Source organism: Larus michahellis, chromosome 9 (assembly GCF_964199755.1).
Source record: "Larus michahellis chromosome 9, bLarMic1.1, whole genome shotgun sequence".
Lineage (NCBI taxonomy): Eukaryota > Metazoa > Chordata > Aves > Charadriiformes > Laridae > Larus > Larus michahellis.
The window spans coordinates 37,347,593-37,369,176 of NC_133904.1; the positions used below are offsets into that span (position 1 = coordinate 37,347,593).

General features: G+C 47.3%; 2 protein-coding genes across 9 annotated transcripts in view; one reads left to right on the top strand and one right to left on the bottom strand.

Annotated features, from left to right (window-relative positions):
• Nucleotides 1–3,731, top strand: part of CAPN6 (calpain 6) — a 65,476-nt gene extending 61,745 nt beyond the window's left edge. For 2 of the 3 annotated variants that reach the window (XM_074602074.1, XM_074602075.1), the window contains exons 13-14: nt 308–444; nt 1,969–3,731. In XM_074602074.1, coding sequence (XP_074458175.1) covers nt 308–444; nt 1,969–2,151 — 320 coding nt within the window. In that variant the 3' untranslated portion in view covers nt 2,152–3,731. The remainder of the gene's footprint in view (nt 1–307; nt 445–1,968) is intronic. The other variant, XM_074602076.1, reaches the window with a different exon arrangement.
• A 3,921-nt stretch (nt 3,732–7,652) lies between these two features.
• Nucleotides 7,653–21,584, bottom strand: part of PAK3 (p21 (RAC1) activated kinase 3) — a 149,881-nt gene continuing 135,949 nt past the window's right edge. For 5 of the 6 annotated variants that reach the window (XM_074602081.1, XM_074602082.1, XM_074602079.1 and 2 more), the window contains 2 exons: nt 18,864–19,001; nt 17,027–17,298 (listed from right to left, as the gene is read on the bottom strand). In XM_074602081.1, the coding sequence (XP_074458182.1) occupies nt 17,209–17,298; nt 18,864–19,001 (228 nt within the window). In that variant the 3' untranslated portion in view covers nt 17,027–17,208. Of the gene's footprint in view, nt 8,137–10,529; nt 10,651–17,026; nt 17,299–18,863; nt 19,002–21,584 lie in introns of those variants that run through there. The other variant, XM_074602078.1, reaches the window with a different exon arrangement.

Sequence of the window (21,584 nt, forward strand, 5' to 3'; positions counted from 1 at the left end):
GCTTAGGGTGTCACTTTGAAGACTTTCTGTAAAATAATCCAGGAGGATGCACAGCAAGGGAAAGATCCCAGTCTAGGAGCAAGCTGGTTTCACAGCAAAGGGTGCCTGGTTTCCAGCTCTGAGCATCCAGTGGTTACAAGAATGAGGTATTTCACCTCTGCTAGCAGTGGATGGGACGTGCACTGGCCCCCTGTTCCTGAGCTCAGTAGCAGCGGTGCTGCCAGCCAGGGGAGGGGGTTGCTTCTGCTGGGTTTCTGGGCAGGTCTCAGCTGCCATTCTGTGAGCTGTGCTGCTGATTGTGTTTTAGGAGCAGATCCCTATGTGCTTATCAAGTGTGAGAACCAAAACATACGCTCCTCTGTGCAACACGATACGACCAGTGCCATCTTCGACACACAAGTGATTTTCTACAGAAAGAACATTGACAGTCCTATCATTGTCCAGGTGAGATAAGCCATGCAGGGTGGGCTGCTAAAGAGGAGCACAACAGCATCACTGGCCTTGACATGTGCTAACTCTTCCTTCATACAACTGATACCCAGGATAGAAATGCAAGAACCTCTGCTCCCCTTACTGGGCTGGGCTGCTCTGCGGATTCTCTAGTCCAGGTCTCTTCCTTAAACCAGCAACTGATGACTCTTAGAGATAAGAAGGCATATTTCATTCCAAGGCTTTGAAGGAATTTACAGAACTACCTTTTGCTTCATTTGGTACCTGATGAAACAGAGACAAAGAAAAAAACAGTTGTTGTCCAGAGTCAGTGTTTGAAATAAAACCAAAGCTAAGGCTGTTACTAAGTTTTTTATCTTGAATTCTAGTCCTGTGGGAACTAGACCACACTGTTTACCTTAGCACCAGCTGGAGAAACAGAGCTTGGTATTTAGATGAGGCAGTCCAGGAAAACTTTGGGAGAGTGGAACGGCATTTCAGTTTGATACACACAGTTTAGTATTAGACAAATACTAAGGACTATGTCTTCTTCGTCAGGGTGGAGAGATCTTACAACGCATCTGTGAGTCAATTCACTGTGGCACAGAAGTGCCAGAAATTGAAATAGCTTTACAGCACTGTGTTGCAAAAAGAGAGATATTTCTGACTTTTCACTGCCTAATGCAGTACTGGTGCGTAGTACTCCCGTGCCATAGTACTCCTCCAAACTAATAGGTATATTCTACGAATATTATAAATTGAAGGAGGGTGATAGCAGTGTTATCCCCCACACCACAGACTGTAATTATGGATTAAAGAGAACTGATACAATAGCTGATGAAACATGGTCTGTGTTCTTGCCATGTGCAGGATTGCCTAATCCTTAGCAAAGATTTGATTTACACATGAGACCTCACCCTCTCTACGGTATGCAACTCAAACACTTTGACTTTTCCAGGATAACTGAAAGTTAGATACTAATGAAGTTCACGGACCAAAGACTGGCATGTGAGACTAGCAGCAAAACCCACTGTTAACACCATTTCAATTGCTGCTTGCTGTACGCCCAGCCCCATCCTAAGTAGGGACGAAGGACGTGTCTGAGGACTCCAAAACCACGGCTGTCCTTTGCTTTAGCAGCGTGGACCTGGCTGTAACACAGTCAGAGGAAAAACACTGAAGACACTGCAGAGGTGAGCAGGAGCAGGCAGAGTGGCACAGACAGGCTGATTGCATGTAGGTTTTTTAAGGCTGATGAGCTCAAACAGGTAATTTTTATTCCTCTTCTAGGCAGGCTGTGACCTAGAAAGCAAAAAGCTGCATTTCGCTCCATATTTGCATAGAGTATGTAAATGAGCATGCAAATCCGGAATCTCCCACATGCTCTCTAGACAATTAGCTAAATTTAGAAGTACACCCCCTCCTCACTGCTTTTTCAAGGGGTTAATGGGGGTGACCCTCCTCCAGCACAACCCTTTCAGATGGAGTGTGAGAGAAGCACTGCTTCAGCTGGGTTTATTTCTGTTCCCTTGTCTCTAGGTCTGGAACAGCAACGTCTTGTGTGACCAGTTCCTCGGACAGGCAGTGCTGGCAGCTTTACCCAGTGACCCCAGAGAAGAGCAGACTCTGCAGCTCCGAGGGAGAGGCAGCCGAGAAGCAGCCGAGGTGCCAGGTCACATCACCGTCAAGGTTTTTTCCAGCGATGACCTCGTGGAGCTATGAATACCAAAGCCCCGCAGAGCCAGACAGAGCTGTCACCTCACAGCAGGGGGGCTTGTCTGTGCTTTCTGTGTGAATGACTTGGGAGCAAAGGTTGCACATAATCATAATCGCTTTAAAAAGAAAAAGCCCTCTAACTCTCCACATTATCATGGATAATGGGGAGAGAGGCTTTTAAAGAGGGAAAAAGTACATATTTATACATATATATGTTCACGATACAGCAAATACAGTAGAAGAGACACCAAACTACATATTAGCAGATAAGCTTGTGAAGATGTGACCATCTTCGCCTGCAGCATCTTTCAGGAGCTCTCTGCACCTAAGCGGTAAGCACACGTGATTGTTCTCACAGGTTCTTAGCGCATCGTCATCTGTTCTCAGCAGTGGGGCTGGATGCAGGCAGGGATGGCTGCATCGCCATGGTCACGTACCAGCAGGTTGGTGGGGTGGATTCGCACCGCTAAGTCCTTGTTCACTGCCAGGCTGTATTTGGCAGGGGAATTTTTTTAAACTCTGATTTGAAGTTTTTTCCCCCATATAGGCATATAAATTTCTTGATTAATTTCATTGTTATTGCTACAGATCAGGTATTTCTGTTCCTTGGTGAAAATGGCATTACTCAAGGAGTTCAGTCATAGCCTTAAGACCAGGCATGCCAGGGCAACATTAAAATAGAAGGGCAGCTCTTGCAGTGCCTGTTTGAACACCAGAGCAAATAAGAGCTTTACCCACATACAGGCTCTCAGATTGACTTTCTTATTCTTCTATTTTCCACCTCAAGCTGATGACTCAAAAGTTGATATCTCTGGCCAAGAGAAGGGCACTCACAATTCAGATGTGCTTAGAGGACAAATTCAGTAATGGGAGCCTCCTTGCTAAGGAGGCTTTGTTTAATCTACATGATGCTAATAATGGAGTAACACTCCCTTTGCTTCATTAGATGTGATGGGTAGCACCAGGCCGAAAGACGACAAAATAAGCTCATGACAAGGATGGGTTTGTAAAACAAAGATGCTGCAGATTTCACTCTTGAAATTTTGCACCAGTTTCTTGCTGACAGAGCTGACATCTTTGATGAAGTTTAACTTGGGTATAATGGAGGACAGGTATCGTTTCACATTTCCTGCAAAGCACAGTTCCGGTACAAACTTTCTTTTGCATATAGCCCGATGGCAGGGTTTCCTCGCAGCAGACATTTCTGCGTTGTCAAGCTGTGCCGATTCTGGCAGTGTAAGAGGCTCACTGTGTTAGACCTCTGGGAAATGGGTTTTACATGGTTGCAAATTCTGGTCTTGAAAGTGAAGCTAAAGGATGACTATTCTGCCTTTCGTACAGCCAGGTACCTTGTAACCACTTCAGCCATTTTGTGCAATTTTTATAAATATTGAAATGGCCCTCAGTAGAGTTAATGTTTTCACAAAAGGTTTTGAAATCTCCTCAAGGCTCCAAAAGGATCATTGCTGTGGTAGGAAATGCTTTCTCTGACATGCTGGAGATGGAATGTAAGGCTATGTGTGATATTATACTGCCATCAGCTTAGTTGCCTGTACCAAGTACCTAAATGCAGCTCTCTTTAAATAGCTTGGGCTCAAGCCATTTTGCACGCAGAGCATTTGTCAGATGTGAACTACACGCGGTTGACAGCCCCACAGGCAAGTGTAATCCTTCTCTGTAAACTCATAGCTTCAGAATTGCTTACTCTTGGATATGTTTGTAAACTGCATTTTTTTTTTTAACAAAGCATGAATTTTTTCATACAGACCAGAGCTCGGGCAAGCCACACAGGGAACTGCAACTCGGTCTGGGCTGTCCCAGCCCTGCACGAAGACCCGTTTGCCTCGCCTTTCCTCACACATTGTTTTATGCCGTGGTAGCTGCTTCTTGGCAGCGTGGCAGGAGGGGTGACTGCAGCCCGTTGGCAGACCTTCACCATTGGGTGGAGAGCACCACCCTGGCTGAAGCCCTGCACTGCAATTCATAGGGCAGCAAGGCGTGCAGGAGAGCACAGTGAGGCACAGCAGAATAGGTCACGTCGTATAACCCACTTTTCTCCAGGGGCTGTTCCGTATGAGATGGGTGCAGTAAGGAGGGGTTGGCTTGGTCGGCTGATTGATTTGGGTTCGTGTTTAGCCTGAAGAATGTTCCCCTGGGAGACAACACCCAGCATGGCCAGGCTCCTTTCCCTTCTCCTGCAGCCGGCAGGAGACCAGAGGCTTATGCCTCCCTGCTCTGAGAGCTTGCCTGAGCTCATCAAGGGCACAAAGCCGTCTCGCCTCCTGGCCGCAGGGGGGGTCCCTTGGCTGTTCCTTTGAGCCCTGCAGCCCCGTCCTCCATCTCCCAGCTCTGCGACCCTATTTCAGCATGTGTGTAAGGGTCGTCCCCAGAGGGGCAGAGGGAGCTTGACCAGCAATTCTTTGTTGTGTACAGCCTGACAAGGAGAGAAGTCAGGGTGGAGTGGCTAAAGGTGGTGATTTTTAGGCCTTAATATGAGCTCAAGCCATTCCCACTGTTTGTTCCCATGATATGAGGACAGGGGCCCCTGAACACGAGTGCTGGCCGGGCTGGAAATGGAGCGCTCTTGCTGTCTCAGCATTGCCCTGAGGGTATCGCAGTACAGTGCTGGTACCTGTGGGAGGCTCAGGCATGCTGAGACCAAGCAGCATGTCTGTACCTCTGCATTTATTAATTTTTGGAAGCAGTTGGAGGGGGAAGTATTTGCCCATCAGCAGGAGCTGATCCAACCTGGGAACGCGACTGGCTGTGCTGATTTACAGGGGCTCCTGGCTTCTCCTCCCACCCAGGCACGTGGGAGATGGGAGCGGTCCCAGGTGAAGCCAAGGCAAGAGCAGGTTGAACTGGGTGTGCAGAGCTGCCTGCTCCCTGCGAGAGAGCCCAGGCCGGGCAGGGGACGGTGCCCAGTGTTCTGCGGGCACTTCCTCCTGTGGTACATCTTCCCATGCACTGAAAGCACCCCCACCTCCATGGGGCTTTGGCTTATGGGGGGTAAATCTGATACATTTGAGATAAGAGGCTTGCCTTTTCAAACAGATGCAGGAATTTAAGATCAACTGTTACCAGAGGCGACTGGTATTTTGTAACAATTAATGATAACTTGTGGGAAAACAAAAGTTTTTTGTTTGTTTGTTTTTTTTTTTAATGGAGGGAATTGCATTTATGTATGCAGTTGGGCCACCTTCAACAGAGAATTTTGGCCCCCAAATTTAACACAGAGGGAAATAAATAGTTGGAAAATGTTTCATTTCAACCTTTCTTTACTTTTCAATATGAAGTGATTTAAATAAAAGGTTAACAAAAAAATAAACGTGTTTGGTAATTTGTGAAATGAAACTGTTGGTTTCTGATAACAGAAACCATTCTGGTATGACCCAAGGTGACATTTTTCAGCTTGCTCCAGAAGAAAAATGTATCATCTCAGCTGTTCCCTGAACAGTCCTGTCCCCCCCATCTGCCTTTTACTTCCCAACTGCTCCCTGCTTTCCCCGTGAGTTCCCAGCTCATCGCCGCTGCCACGGGACTGTGCCCTTCCGTGCTGTCCCTCACCCCGAGGAAGACCAAGCCCCAGGTCCGGGGACTCGTCCTGTCCCTGCCTGCACAACAGCAGTGGCTCCGGAGTCCTGTTAGATTCTACGGGGTAATTCAGACCCGCCTCCAGCCCTCGGCCCCAGGCACAGTGCTGTTTACATTGTTTACTTGAAGTGCTATTTATTTTAGTGCAGCCCAGTTTCTGTCCTCACTGCCGTGTTCCCTTTCCCTCCTCCCTCCACCAGGACGAGCTCCGTGAACCCCCATCGTTCCCCCCGTTCGGCAGAGGCTGACAGAGCAGAGCGGCAGCTGCCAGACGGCTCTTGCGGCCGCTGTCGCTGCTGTGGCCGGGCCTCGCCGCCGAACCCAGCCCGGGGCGGCGCCGGCACCGCCCGCCGCCGCAGGGGGGCGCCCGCGCGCCGCTGGAGCTGAGGGGAGGGGAGGCGGCCGCCATCTTCCCGGGCGGCCGGCGGGGGGCGGCTGTGAGGGGGCTGGGGCCGACATGGCGGGGGGCGGCTGAGCGGGGACCTGGGGCCGACATGGCCGGGGGCGGCTGTGCGCGCACACAGACGCCCACCCACCCCAGAGAGCTGAGTGATCGCTGGCTCTTCTGGAACGTCTCCGTATATAAATATATATTGTATAGATAGAGGGTGTTTGGTTTAGAGAAGGGTCTCTCTCTGTGTATAAAATATATAAAAATAGAATATACTATAGATGGCTGGAGAGCGGGAACATTTAAGGGTCTGTGTGTGTATACATGTAGCTATGTATGTCTATATTCTGTGACACTTGTAGATAGAGTGTTATATAAGGGGCTATATCTTTGTATACATACATATATAACGTGAATGAATACTAAGAAAGTGTTATATAGTGGTGTAAGTTTCTTGCACGCTCTTTCCTATATATAAAAAAAAAATAAAAATGTGTACACACGGAGAGCTATATCTAACACAGATACATTAAAAATATGTGGCTGGACAGAGACTGTTTTATAAGGGGCTTTATATAAACACAGAATATAGAGTTATGTATTTGTATGAGGGGTTGTCTATCTGCATATAGCTGTATATACAATACTAAAATGCTTTCATGCATATCTAAACCTATCGCTCTATGTGTATAAAATGGAGAGTTACACAGTTATAGAAGGGTGTCTTTCTAGATCTATACTGAGAGAGTATAAGGATCTCATATATGTGTCTATCAAATTTTATATATATAGGCTATACTTTAGATAGAGCACAAGACTTCTCAGTTGTATAAAGGTCTCGCTGTATGTGTGTATCATATATAGATGTATAAGGCCAGAAGGAATTACATAGTCAAATACGGTGCTCTCTTTAAAAATACAGACAGACATATTTACTGTATGTATGTATATATATATATAAAGGGCTAGCATGTTAATTACATAAGGGTCTCTCTCTCTGTGAGACCCTTTTCTAACCATATAACGTGCTTTCTCTCCCCGTCTACTTTTATTAATATTATAGTAGTATTAGATCCAATTTATACACATGCACAATATGGATACCAGTACGTCATGACACCATGCTCTTGCCATTTATAAGAAATAAATGTATTTTTAAATATATGGGCGTGTGTGCATACACATATTTTTATGCAGCGATAAACCGCATACACTGTATACTGTAGCACATGTAGACAACTAGCGTTTGTGCCGTGTTTATCCCTGTGTGCGCACGCACACACGTGCTGGCGGGCGGCCGGGCAGCCTCGGCAGAGTCCGCGGCTGGTGCCGATGAGCAGCTGGACTCGCCCCAGGACACGGAGCCACGTGTGACCGGGAGAGGCGACCTGGGGCGGGGGCCAGGCCGAGGGACAGTGGAGCTGGGGGGCACCTACCTGGGGGGGCTGGAGCCCCACTGCCCCCCATTCGCCACCGCCGGCACCAGCAAATCTTATAGGAAAAGCTGCAGTCACACAATCCGTTGGTATTTATAACTTTTATTTGCAATACTTTAGGTCCAAGTTTCAAACTGCAATATTTTTACACTCAAGACACAGTCATGCACAATCCATATTTCAATTTTTCTATTGCTTCAACCACAATTTAAAATAACTTAATATTGGAAACAAAACCCAAAATCTTAAAAAAAAGGATGCTGAGGTCAGTAAGATGGATCCATGCCATCAGCACATTTACAAAGTAAATAACTTAGTTCTCTTTTTAAAAAGATCAGTTACCTCTTAATCCAAAGTTACAGAAGATTTTTCACTACACATTTGTTTTTTGTTTTTATCTTTTATCTTTTCCTTTTTTTTCTGTTTTTTTCTTTTCTTTTTTAATTTGTCTTTTTTTTTTTTTAAACAGATAACACATCCTAAAAAAGGAATGTACAGCAAAATGAGATACATTTCTGATAAACAATGAAAAATGTAGGCTCCTCCTCTGTTTACTTTTGTCTGGATACCCTGAAGAAAAAAAAAAAAAATTAAATCTAGAGACACCAGTGTAGGTGTAAACTTCGGTCTCAGCTGGGGTTGAGCATTGGTTACATCCTGATCCAGTCCAGAGCTGCAGGGTTCTTTTGCAGATCTTCCCGACCCCTGTGTCTGTAGACCCCTCTGTCTGTAGGCGCAGCACCTGCGGTGCAGACGTCGCACCAGAGGGACTCTCCGCCCGTGCGGCCACTGGCCCCGGGCTCTGCCCAAGGAGGTGGTCTCCTCTCTGGGGCTACGCATGTGCGGGCCTTGGCTACCACCTCCCGCCTGGAGCAGCTCCCCTGCCGCCTGCTGACCTGCTATGGCAGATGCGGCAGCTCGTGAGAGCTGCACCTGAAGAGCGGAGGGGCTTTTTTCCCCTGTTGCTGTGCCACAGGCTGATTTAGCAGCATTGCGTAACACTAATACAAACAGCACGACGAAAAGCAATTGCCTTTGTGCACCTTAAGCTCGAAGGTCCAAAACCTCAGCAGATGTGGATGTAAGAGACTTGCATGGTTCATGTTTGCTATGCCGACCCGCTTCCGACCTGGAGAGCTTCGCACGATGGAGAACAAGAACAATGGGCAGCTCCCATCCACCCACTCCACCCAGGACACCGACGGCCCCCAGGGCATTCTCAGCACCTGATTATTGAGCAAACCCTCCTGCTGCCATGGAAGCCAACAGCCAAACCCTCACTGACTTCAGCGGGAGCAGCAGCAGTGCCTGTTCTGATCCCGAAGTCAATGGCTGGGCTGGAGAAATGACACACACCACACGCAGCAGCAAAAGGACCTGACTTTAAAAACAACCACCTGCCACTATCCCCTCCTGTTCGCAACGTGCCACACCGGCCTGAGGCATCTGGGAGCCCTCACTGGAAGCTTGGACTTCAGATGACAGGCCCCGGGCCCTTGGATGTTCCGCACAAAGTGGAGATGGTGACTCCCTCTCCAGACCAAAGTTACAGAGTCAAAAGGCTGCTGTAAACAGGGAGTTCAAAGGGCAGAGCAATGAGGATCTCGAGCACTTCATCTAAGCCAGTGACACAGTTCTTGGTGAGCAGCCACCGAGCTCGGGACGAGCAGAGGGCACAGGAAGAGGGACAAAATCAGTCAAGCATAGAGACTGGAAGGAGCAAGGCCTGTGAGCGGTAACACACTGCTTAACGTCTCTCTCTAGGAAAACTCCTCTGTTTTCTGAAAGGAGTGAAGGACAGAGAGGAGGTGACACACAGACAACACCGATGGTCTCAGTTCATGCGCCTCCTCCCTCAGTGTTGCAGAAGACATTTGATGCCTGTATGCTTCTCTCTGGGACGTCTCGTTTAGCACTGGCAGCTCAGCACTAGTAGCTAAAGTAGCTGAAGCCTTTGGCTGCAAGAGCTGACCAAGAGTAAACTTTCTGATAAAACTAATGCTGCAATCAGGGAACTAGCTGAATCTGGCAGATAGAATCATAGAATCCTTTAGGTTGGAAAAGACGTTTAAGATCATGCTTGGGAGCATTGCTAGGCAGCGAGAACAAAATCTGCAGGCTCATACCCTCATGGCAGCCAAAGGGCACCCATGAAGAGCACGTAAGCATCCCGCCTTCTCTTTCCTATAATACCATTTTTTTCTTCTGAGATGGCTTGTCACCAAAAGTGCACATAAACACTGGTAGGCTCAGGCCAGTGATGGTTTATACACCTGAGGCACACCTAGGATTACAGCAGTCGGCGCTAAACCCCATCCACAGAGAGGATGTATAAGCAAGATTCTGCAAGCTTTTGCCAGAAACAGAAATTACCCTGTCAGCTCAGGGACAGACACAAGCAAAGAGAAATTTTAAAGATTCCCTGAATTGCAGATCACCCTCAAAGAAACGTCGGATGGTTTCTGTTGAAACACAAAGATTGTCCTTTGCCTGCTTCCTGAAAACAGGGGCTAAAATTAAAGATATTTACCTGGTCAGGGGAGAGGGGAAAAAAAAAAAAGAAAAAAAAGAAAAATTGAACACTTATATTTATGGGTCTTCATCAGCTTGCCGCATCACCCATCATTAAGTTGCTGCACGTCTGCACATGAATGAGCAGTCCACCGGGAAGGCGTGTGGGCCACTGACTTGATAAGGTTTAGCAAGGCAAAGGTGGCATTAGTGCGCATGCCCTGGCTGGCAACCAAATAAACGCCGGCTCCTGTCTTTACTGGCAGGTGCTACAGAGCTCTCTGGCTCTTTGCTCTCTGGATGTGCTCAGGACTGGACTGAGAAATGTATTTAGGCATGTATTTATATGCTCAGCATGAGGAATATTTGGTAGCCACACAATGACTGGCAATAACTGCCATACAGACAATAGGCCATGGTGACATTTCCTCAACGAGAGAACGGGTACTTACCTCCCTTCTTGTGGTGACTGGAATGTGCTTCATTTTCGGTGGCAGGACATGGGGGGAGACTGACCAAAAGATCTGCCGAGGTGCAGCCACCATTGGCCTCAAAGAAACTCAGCACAAACAGCTAAAAAAAATACTTGAGTTCATTTGTGTGTAGCGCGAGTTGGCCAACCAGTAGCCAGAGGTGGAGAAGAAACACACACATATTTACAAAAGCTCTGGACACAAGGCATGAGAATGCAACCCCAGCCCGAGTTTGTGATCAAACCCGGAGCGCACCGTTAAGATCCAGCCCCGTGCAGGCTCCCAGGAGTGCATGCGGGAGCTGTATGGAATTTTACATAGGTATGGGTTTTTTTCCTTTTTTATTTTTTTCTTAACTAAAGGAACTTTTCTGTGCTTCTCAAACTTCCCTGACTTTACTGCTGTCATGTTTCTGTCCCAAAACACATTACAACCACAGTGAGTTATTGGGTCATTTTCACACATCTTCATTGCATTGGGAATCATGGTCATGCTCTGGATAGGGTTTTTTACTGTTTCACAAATTAAAAAATGAAGACAATTAACCAATCTTTTAAAAATCTTGTAATTAAAGTGTTTGAAACCTATTTACCTATGCATTTTGCAACAGAAACAGCCTGTTTCTAATACTTCCAAAAATATATATAACTAATTGCTCAATCTGAGGAGAGCAGTCAGAAAACCCGAGATGGGTCCAGAGATTTTATAGCATTTGTCTCTTTCCTTTCTGCAAGGTCAAAGCTGTTGTCAATCCTAACCTACTGTGTCAGCCTGTAAATAACGTGTAAGACTTGCCCCTCTCAGGACTGGGCGTTGGTTTTTTGGTTAGTTTTGGTCAGATTTTTTTTTAATATATTAATATGTGCCTTCCACATTTCCTATCAGAGTTGGGAGGACATAAACACTGCGCCATCGTTCAGTATCGAGTGACTGAGAATTTAGTGCCGGAGTCTGTCCCAAGCACGGAGCCCCAGGGATGCCAGAGGTGCGTTTCCCTGCAAGTCACAAAGTCTCAGCCGGGCAGTTACAGTCCATGTCGAAAACAGCCCCTGGCAGAGATGGTTTCTGTTGAATCCTGTCTGCCTCCCAAGAATTTTTTTTTAAGAAGAAAAATCTCAAGATTTGCTGATGCAAAGAAAAATACATACAGTATTTAATAAAATAAAAAGTAAGGCCTCTTATTACAGCAGTTGTCTTTAAAAAGCCAGTGCCAACAATATTCTGTATGCTGGGGCACACACCGATCCAAAAATAATATAATGATGCTACCATTTGATTTTCCTGTTTTTCATTTCTGTTGTCTTCCAGGAAGTTGTGGTAGTGGTTTTTTTTAGAGATGCTGAAATACTTACAGGTACAGAAAATAAATAGTAAAAAACCCCATTCAAGTAATGTAGTCTGTCATGTATTTATATTGTACGTCCAGCAAACACGTGCCATAAAAAAGTGCTTTCCTGTTAAAGGATGGCTGTCTGTTCCTTTGTGGGTAGGAAAAAATAAAAGCTACACCGGAAACAGAAACTGTCACTTGTTTCTTCACTTCTTATATGGATTACAAACGTGTCTCATTCAGATGAATGATTTATAAATAGAGGGCAGCCCATCTCCAGCCCGAATTACTCCCTTTCTCAAGAAAGTCTCCCCCGATAGATAGCTTCAGCTGACAGTGAAAATTGGGACCTCACAAAAGAAACATAATCTTTTGAATAGAATAGAACAGAATCCTTTAGGTTGGAAAACACCTTTAAGATCATCAAGTCCAACCGTTAACCTAACACTGCCAAGTCCACCACTAAACCATGTCCCTCAGCACCACGTCTACCCATCTTTTAAATACCTCCAGGGATGGTGACTCCACCACTTCCCGGGGCAGCCTGTTCCAATGCTTGACAACCCTTTCGGTGAAGAAATTTTTCCTAACATCCAATCTAAACCTCCCCTGGCACAACTTGGGGCTGTTTCCTTTTGTCCTATCACTTATTACTTGGGAGAAGAGACCAACCCCCACCTGGCTACAGCCTCCTCTCAGGGAGTTGTAGAGAGCGAGGTCTCCCCTCAGCCTCCTTCTCTCCAGGCGGAACACCCCCAGTTCCCTCAGCTGCTGCTCACAAGACTCCTGCTCCAGACCCCTCACCAGCTCCACTGCCCTTCTCTGGACTCGCTCCAGCACCTCAATGTCTTTTTTGTGGTGAGGGGTCCAAAACTGAACACAGTATTCCAGGTGGGGCCTCACCAGTGCCGAGTACAGGGGGACAATCACTGCCCCAGTCCTGCTCACCACACTACTGCCAATACATGCCAGGATGCTGTTGGCCTGTAGCGCTGCATGGGGTTGTTGTGACCCAAGTGCAGGACCTGGCACCTGGCCATGTTGAACCTCGTACCATTGTCCTCGTCCCATCGATCCAGCCTGTCCTGATCCCTCTGCAGCTTTCCTACCCTCAAGCAGAACAACACTCCTGCCCAACTTAGTGTCCTCTGCAAACTTACTGAGGGTGCACTCAGTCCCCTTGTCCAGATTGTTGATAAAGGTATTAAAGAGAACTGGCCCTGATACTGAGCCCTGGGAAACACCAGTTGTGACTGGCCACCAACTGGATTTAACTCCATTCACCACCACGCTTTGGGCCCTGCCCTCCAGCCAGTTTTTTACCCAGCAAAGTGTGCACCCATCCAAGCCATGAGCTGCCAGTTTCTCCAGAAGAATCCTGTGGGAAACAGTGTCAAAGACCTTACTGAAGTCTAGGTAGACAACATCCACCACATTTCCCTTGTCCACTCAGCAGGTCACCTTGTCACAGAAGGCAATCAGGTCAGTCAAACAGGACCTGCCTTTTATGAACCCACTCTGACTGGCCCTGATGCCCTGCTTGTCCTGTATGTGCCATGTGATGGCACTCAAGATGATCTGCTCCATAACCTTCCCCGGCACTGAGGTCGAAGTGACAGGCCTGTAGTTCCCTGGATTGTCCTTCCAGCCCTTCTTGTGGATGGGCATCACATTTGCTAACCTCCCGTCAATGGCGACCTCCCTGGTTTGCCAGGACTGCTGATAAATGATGGAAAGTGGCTTGGTGAGCCCCTCCGCCAGCTCCCTCAGTACCCTTGGGTGGATCCCATCAGGCTCCATAGACTTTTGTGTGTTTAAGAGGTGTAGCAGGTCCCTAACCATTTCTTCTTGGATTATGGGAGCTTCATTCTGCTCCCCATCCCCGTCTTCCAGCTCAGGGGGCTGGGTACCTGGAGAACAACTGGTCTTACTATTAAAGAGTGAGGCAAAGAAGGCATTAAGTACCTCGGTCTTTTCTTCATCCTTGGTCACTATGTTTCCCCCGCATCCAAAAAAGAATGGAGATTCTCCTTAGCCCTCCCTTTAGTTGCTAATGAATTTACAGAAACATGTTTTATTGCCTTTTACAGCAGTAGCCAGATTAAGTTCTAGTTGGGCTTTGGCCCTTCTAATTTTCTCCCTGCATAACCTCAGGACCTCCTTGTCGTCCTCCTGAGTTGCCTGCCCCTTCTTTCAGAGGTTATAAACTCTCCTTTTTTTTCCTGAATTCCAGCCAAAGCTCTCTGTTCAGCCAGGTCAGTCTTCTTCCCCGTCGGCTCATCTTTCAGCACATGGGGATGGCCTGTTCCTGCGCCTTTAAGATTTCCTTCTTGAAGAATGTCTAGCCTTCCTGGACTGCTCTGCCCTTCAGGAATGCCTCCCGAGAGACTCTGTCAACCAGGCTCCTGCAAAGGCCGAAGTCTGCCCTCAGGGAGCCCCAGGTTCTGCTGATGCCCCTCCTTACTTCTCCGAGAATTGAAAACTCGTATCATTTTGTAGTCGCTATGCCCAAGACAGCCTTCAGCCGTCACATCACCCACAAGTCCGTCTCTGTTCACAAACAACAGGTCCAGCGGAGCACCTCCCCTAGTTGTCTCCTTCACCAGCTGTGTCAAGAAGTTATCCTCAATACACTCCAGGAACCTCCTGGACTGGAGATTTCCTCTCCGCTGTATCATATTTCCAGCAGACATCCCCACCTTGTTCGGCTCCACTTGCAGAGCCTCGTACCTATTGTGCAAGGGTACCTGGGAAGGTGGGGTAGTGACAGAGGAGACGCACTCCCTGATATTCCTCAACCTACTCCCCTCCTCCCGGAGCTCTGTCACCAAGCGGAGGAGTCCCTCTACCTGGGCGCACCTCCCACCGTGTGCTCACTGCTGCCAACCCGCACTGGCATAAGAGCAGGGCACAGCCCGACACCGGGGTGGCAGCACGTTACCCCTGGAGCTCGGTCTGGGAAGCTGCATCAGGCGTGGTGGGTGCAGAGCTCAGAGAGGCCATGTCTTTCTGCCGGGTGGAGACCATTGCTCCCTGGTCAAGCTGGCAGAGCTTCAGCACCCTTCCCACAGAAGCTGTCGTGCCGTGCCCTGTTTGCCCGCCCTGGTCGACAGTGCTCCTCACGGGCTTCTTTTATATGGGGAGGAGCCTTGGCCGCCGTTGCTCCTGGCCCTGGCCCGGTCTCCTTAGCCACTGTGGTGGGAGCTGCTGGCTCCCGGCAGCTCTCTCCACTTCCCCGGTTTAGGAAACTGGAGTGGCTTGCCTCAGCATGAGATTTGGGCATCGAAAATCAGACCTGTTGTCCTCCCCAGGAAATCAGGAAAGGTTAATTCGTACCTAGCTGTGTAACTCAATGGGTGTTGCCTCCATCTGTCACCTCAGCCAAAGACACTGGGACAGACAGAGCGAGCGAGGGCAGGTTAAGTTGGCAGAATTAATGACAGTTGGAACACAAAAGACTGTAACTAAATAAGAAGCCGAAGCCAAACAAGGTACTGGCCTAATTCAAGAACAGCCCAAGCATCCTTCACTCCCACTGGCAAAACATGAAGGTGGTTAGTACCGTAAAGGCTACTTAGCCCTTTGCAGGACCAGGCCTAAACATGAAGATCTACAGCAGAAAGCTCTTTCACTCTTTTTTTTTTCCTCACTGGGTGGGTGTTGCTTCAATTGCTGTTTTGAAGGTCTTTGATTAGTTGTACTACTAAAATACAGCAACAAATACTCCATGCAAATGCTTTTTCTGAGTGAAGCCACATTGTGTCTTTTTTTCAGAAATGAATAAATAAACCACAAATTGCATACTTAAACTATTCTGCTCCCTTACAAATCGGTTGACTAGCCAAACCCAGTCCTCAGTCACATCCCAGATTCCCTCTCTCCCAGCAACTCAGAGCTGTGTTCAGCAGCGCTTGCTGTATGCAGGACAGCAGAAAGCAGGCTGGCTTGATGCCCTCAATATTTCTGCCATCGCTCTGCGCCTCACTCTGCTCCCGCTCAGTGCAGAACTCCAGGTTTTAATGCGCTTTCTTCCAGAGCTGTCTGCTGCACTGGCTCACGCAGATCTGAACTGCAGAAGGTGTCACTCTCACATTGGGCTCAGTTTCTGTGGCAGAACTCGTGTGCCTAAAGGGCACTCACCTGCGCACGAGCCTGCGCAGCAGCCCGGCTCCCTCCCGCTCTGCCGAGAGTGGCGCAGACGCTGCTAACCTTTCCCAGGAGCTGCAAGATGACCAGGAGAGTAGGCATCCTCAGAAGTGACACCGCCACTCAGCTCTGTTTCGCCCTTCTCTGCTCCTGCGCAGACTCAAGACGGCTAATCCCGCCAGTCTGCGCATTTCCCAGCACGGCTACAAACCACCTCGGGAGCAGCCCACTGCCAGTTTGGCTCTGATACGGGACGATCAGTCCGGTCCCAGTAGGAGACACGCACCCAGTGCCGGTCTGCTGCTGCTTCCCACTACAAGCGCCTTCTTCCAGCCTGGGTCTGCGGCTGCTGGGGCTGCTCCGTGCTCTGCAAGGGGTCTGCTGGGGCTCAGCACTGGGCAAGGCCGGGCCCGCTCTCACCTCCCGTTTCTCTTACAGCTTTCCTTCAGACGAGCCCTTTCTGAGCTCACTGACTGATCTTTCTGCTTTTTCGTTTTAGTAAGACTCTCATCCAGGCAAACAGATTACAATTAGTTATACAAATCAAACTGTCAAGAACCAAAACACTATATATTCACAGTTGAAAGCCTGTATCTCAACAGGATGTTTTGTCTGCCCCATTCTTGATTCCTTTTTGGTTGGAAATGCAATTTCGCTTTTTTCCTCATCTAGAAGTACCATGACTGGGCAAATACCAGTGAGTGGGCTGTACTCAAAAGGCAGTGCAGTCTGGAGTTTACGAATGAAGGAGACCCGTCTCCAATGCCAAACCGTACCAAAAAAACCCCAAACATAAAAGGGACTTTCTGTCTTTAAGAAACAACTGACAATTTAAAAGTGAATGTACAGCTTATTCACAGGGTGAGAAGGAAGGCAATCTTCCAACTGAATTTGCTTTACCTTGGAAATGGCTGAGTCAGCAAAGCATTTTCGGTCATTACCTCTCTGTCTTAAGCCCTGTTTCATCTTAAAAATAAATTAAGGAGCCAGAAAGCAGGAAGAAGACAAATGATAATTTTTTACTCCTTGAGGGACTGGGCTGTTGTCCCTCCTACCACCGTGACTGTGACCGTTGGTTTGTTCATCCATCCATCTGTCCTGCAGCACAAGAGTTGAGGTTTTATAGAGTTTTTGTTCTCAGTCCTGCTCTGAGCTGGCATGGGAGAAAGCCGGCCTGAAGCACTAGCGGCTGCTGTTCTTAATCGCTTCCTTTGCTGCAATGATCAGAGGAGTCAGACTGGAGAGAGGCTTGGCTAATTTTAAAAATGGATGCTGCCCAAAGGAAAAAAAGAAATGAACCATTACTTTCCAGACTCAGTTACTCACAGGCCCTAGCAGGATTCCTCTGGGTACCAGGAATACACAGAAATAGGACTGAGGGGACCATCTACACCTGTGTCCAGTACCTTGCCATCACAGGCAAACATGGCCCATAATCCTATTAATCCATTTATCAAGGTGTCTTCAGCTTGCTGGGATTTTTGCCCTGCCAGCGCTCTGGGAATCCTGCTTGCTGTCCCAGGGCCTTGTTCCTTTCAGGAATCTCAAAATACTTAAGTTCCAGTTTTCTAAAGACATGGGCTATTTTAGTTGTCAAAAAAGATGAGGGCATAAGCCATTCCTGAGGGAACTCCAATACCTCTAGGAAATGTTTATTCCAGTGGTATTTAGGCCCAGGTGTTGTTCTGAAGGCCACTGAGGTACAGGTTTTCAGCACCAAGACAAAAGCATGGGGACAAGTGACAGAGCACTGACGGACTCAGCTCCGGGTTGCAGTGAGAGCAGTGTCTACCATCCCACCCCCAGCCCCTCCTGTGCTGGCTGGCACCTTCACAGCAGGGACAGCCAAGTGGCACGTCCTGCAGCTCCCTATCTGCCACAAAACCTGGCAGTAAACCTGTAGCAGTTCTCATCTACTTGACTGTGCCAAGCAGCAAATGGAGCTGTGACAAGTCCCGCACAGCTGTCCCTGTTTTGGTGGCAGAAACCTCTAAAAGTGGGGCTCAGTGGCAGAAACCTCTAAGAGTCGGGCAGGATGGACAAGTCAGGGCCTCTCTGATGCTCACAGTGAGCACCCCACAGCCCCTTCCTTCCCAGGGCCAAAGCTCTGACTGCTTAGCTGTGACTGATTTCATTGGGTTCCTCCATGGTCATATCTCGGTATACGGTAGCCACCAACACCATTTCAGGCCTCTGTACCTGGGATCATTCCACTTCAGTTATTTTGCTACCATGTAAAAATGAATATACTACCAAAATACAAAACAGGGCCACTAAAATGATCAGAGGGATGGAACACCTCTCCTGTGAGGACAGGCTGAGAGAGTTGTGGTTGTTCAGCCTGGAGAAGTAAGGGTCTGGGGAGACCTTATTGCAGTGTTTCAACACTTAAAGGGGACTCATAAGGAAGATGGGGACAAACTTTTTAGCAGGCCTGTTGCAACAGGACAAGGAATAATGGTTTTAAACTAAAAGAGGGTAGATTCAGACTAGATATAAAGAAGAAGTTTTTTACGATGAGGGTGGTGAGACGCTGGCCCAGGTTGCCCAGAGAGGTGGTAGATGCCACATCCCTGGAAACACTCAAGGCCAGGTTGGACGGGGCTCTGAGTAACCTGATCTAGTTGAAGATGTCCCTGCTCATGGCAGGGGGGTTGGACTAGATGGCCTTTAAAGGTCCCTTCCAAACCTTTCTATGATTCTACTTATTTTTCATTTGAAAAGCACCAAGACTGGAGCCTCATATGAGGAGGTTCCACCTGGTGCCTTTGAACTGAGCTGATGAGAAGCCCCTTACATAGTACAGCTGTTTCACTTGCAGAAGGTTCGGATTTTACCTGCAGAAGTTCCTTGGCAGACCCTCGCCTGTCCACATCCATCTCCAGGCAGCAGTTCAGAAAGTCACGAAACACAGCAGACAGTCGCTCGGGGTTCTGCAGCTCCGGTGTCCCATTCGTAGCTATCAGATACAGCGCCTGGAGAAAAGGAAACGCAAGACTCCATCTGCATCTTTTATATTCATAACTGGTCATATAGACCTCATTTTTTAAGGTCCAGTCTCCATGGGCAGTTTCTTCCCTGGGAGAGGGTTAGAGATGATTTTTGTGTACCAAAAAAAAATAAGCCAACCAAAAAAACCCCTGATGCAGCCACAGCTATCCCAACATCAAAGTGATCTTGCCTTGACAGCTGATTTCATTTGCTGACCTAGTTAGTATGAACTACATCAGCAAAAGCACATTTTGCTTCACCAAGTATTGAAACTAGCTTTGGAGCCTACTTTAAAAAGCGAATTTGGTCTAACTATATTATTTCAAAGGACTGTTATATAAAATGAATCTCTGCAGTGCTCAACAGTCCTTAAAGTACAGCTTCCATAAAACAAAGGTAGTCAAGTTTTTTGCTCTGTTCTTGATAAAAACGGTAACTGGATGAAAAAAAGTAAATCCATCAGCTTATTTCTTGGCTAAAGAAACAGAAACATTTGGAACCTCATTTTCAATACACACACGTAAGCTGCGTGCCCTAATATATTATGATGAAAAGGCATAATTGGGCAGATGGGAGCCACCTGCAAACTATGTTTTTCATCAGTCTCCAAATCCCAGATCATCTTCACTTTTGTGGTAAAACAAAAACTTTTAATGGTCTAATCAGAAAAATTAGTAATTCCATCCCTACGGTAGCCCTGTGCTAGTTTTGATACTGAAGTATCAAAAACAGGCCAGAAATTCCAGGGAAGAAATGGGAGGTTTTGGCCGTTGGGTTTTTGAAAGCTCAGGCTTGGTGACATGGAGAAAGTGGCTCAGACTATGAAAGAAATATGTTCCCTAAGTCAGCAAAAATAGACAAGAAGCAGAATAGACTATGCTGCCTTTAAACCATAATCTTCATGTTTCAGGCAAGCTTCCCAGTGAAAAGAATTGGAGGGTACTTTATCTCTCAAAAACAATGTTTTAGAAAAGTTTATTTATTTATTTATTTATTTAGGAAAGATAACATTAGCTCTCTTACACGTATTTCACGTTTTCAGGGTCATCTTCACAGACAGAAAAGCTGGAACAACTTAAAACCCAAAGCAAATGTTACCTGAGAATCGGGAATATTTGCCTGTGTTAAGGGTTGAGTCCTCTGTGAATTCCCTTCCATGGTGTCCATAAAGGTCCAGCTGCTCAGCTGACTGCACAGTCATTCTGCGCACACAGGCCTAGCCAAACACTTGAAAATTCCAGCCTTTCTCCTTCTCAATGGCATCTAGCCTAAGCTAAGCTTAAGTTTCTTAAGCAAAGCCAAGGATGCTCACTTCCATGCAGCTGACAGTGTTCATGCAGCTTAGCAAGTCTTCCTGATGTTCCTCAGGCCGAGGAATTATAATATAATTTCGCAAAACAGGGTGAGCGTTATCTAATGTGGTTCACTTGTAACCAAGGTCTAACATGCTGAGAAGCTAGGGAGATGCGTTCATTCCGCTTTTGCAAGATGTTATTCAGAAACATAAGACAAACATTTTGAACTATTCAAACTTAAACTTGCAAAATATGTCTAAAATACACAGTAATAATAATAGAAGTAGGCCTAGGAGTCTTGCATAAAAATGTCTGGCGTGATAGTAACAGCTCTGCGCTACTGGCATTTAAATGGACCGTGACCAAATTGACTTTGTTAGTCTCCTCTTAAATACAGAGAAAAATTTCCAAGCCTAAAAAGGCAAATGAACTATCCTAGAGTAAAAACAATGAAAGGAATTTTCATTACTTTCCCCACAACATAAATGTCACAAAATCAGTCTTAACGTGTCCACACGCAGCTGACCACAGCCACTGCACACAGCGCTGAGCTGGCGGCGGGGGGGGGGGAATATTTTCCCCAACTCTTTTACCTCCCTTTTCTCCTTCGGGCCAGGTTCAACAGCTTTTGAGAATTTGGGATATCCTTGGGATGTTCAAACCAGCATGGTCCTATTGCTGTGTCTCCTGAATGTATTTCAGGTCTTGTTTAGGGTTAAATGACTATTGAAGACTACCACCCTGAGGCTGGATAGCCACAGATGGCTCTGCACATGGGAGAATATGGGAAGGTGTCTAGACAGCTTCTCATCTCCAATGGTGTGGGACCCCTGAACAGCTACAGGACCCTGACATAGTGGTGGAATATTTGAAAGGAAAATGCTGTGGCTATTCCAGAGAGGCACTGTGTGGGGACAGTATCTACCAAACACTGCTTGATATTATGCAGCACTCTCAGGGGAAAGAGAGGGAAACCAGACCAACAGGTACGGTGGCTACCCCAACCCCTGCGACAGGCACTGCAGCTGAACCAGAAAACCAGCCTGTGCCGGTATCAGTCGCCCCTGTACAGAAGAAGAAATACACGAAGAAATCAGTTTGCTTAATAAAGGATGACGATGAACCATGGCCATCATGAGAACAGGAGGAACAGGCAGAACAGAGATAATCACCCCATCCCTATCCCCAAGTGAGCTGCAAGATGTGCAAAAAGACTTCAGTCAACATCCAGGCGAGCACATAGACACCTTGCTGCTCTGACGCTGGGATAAC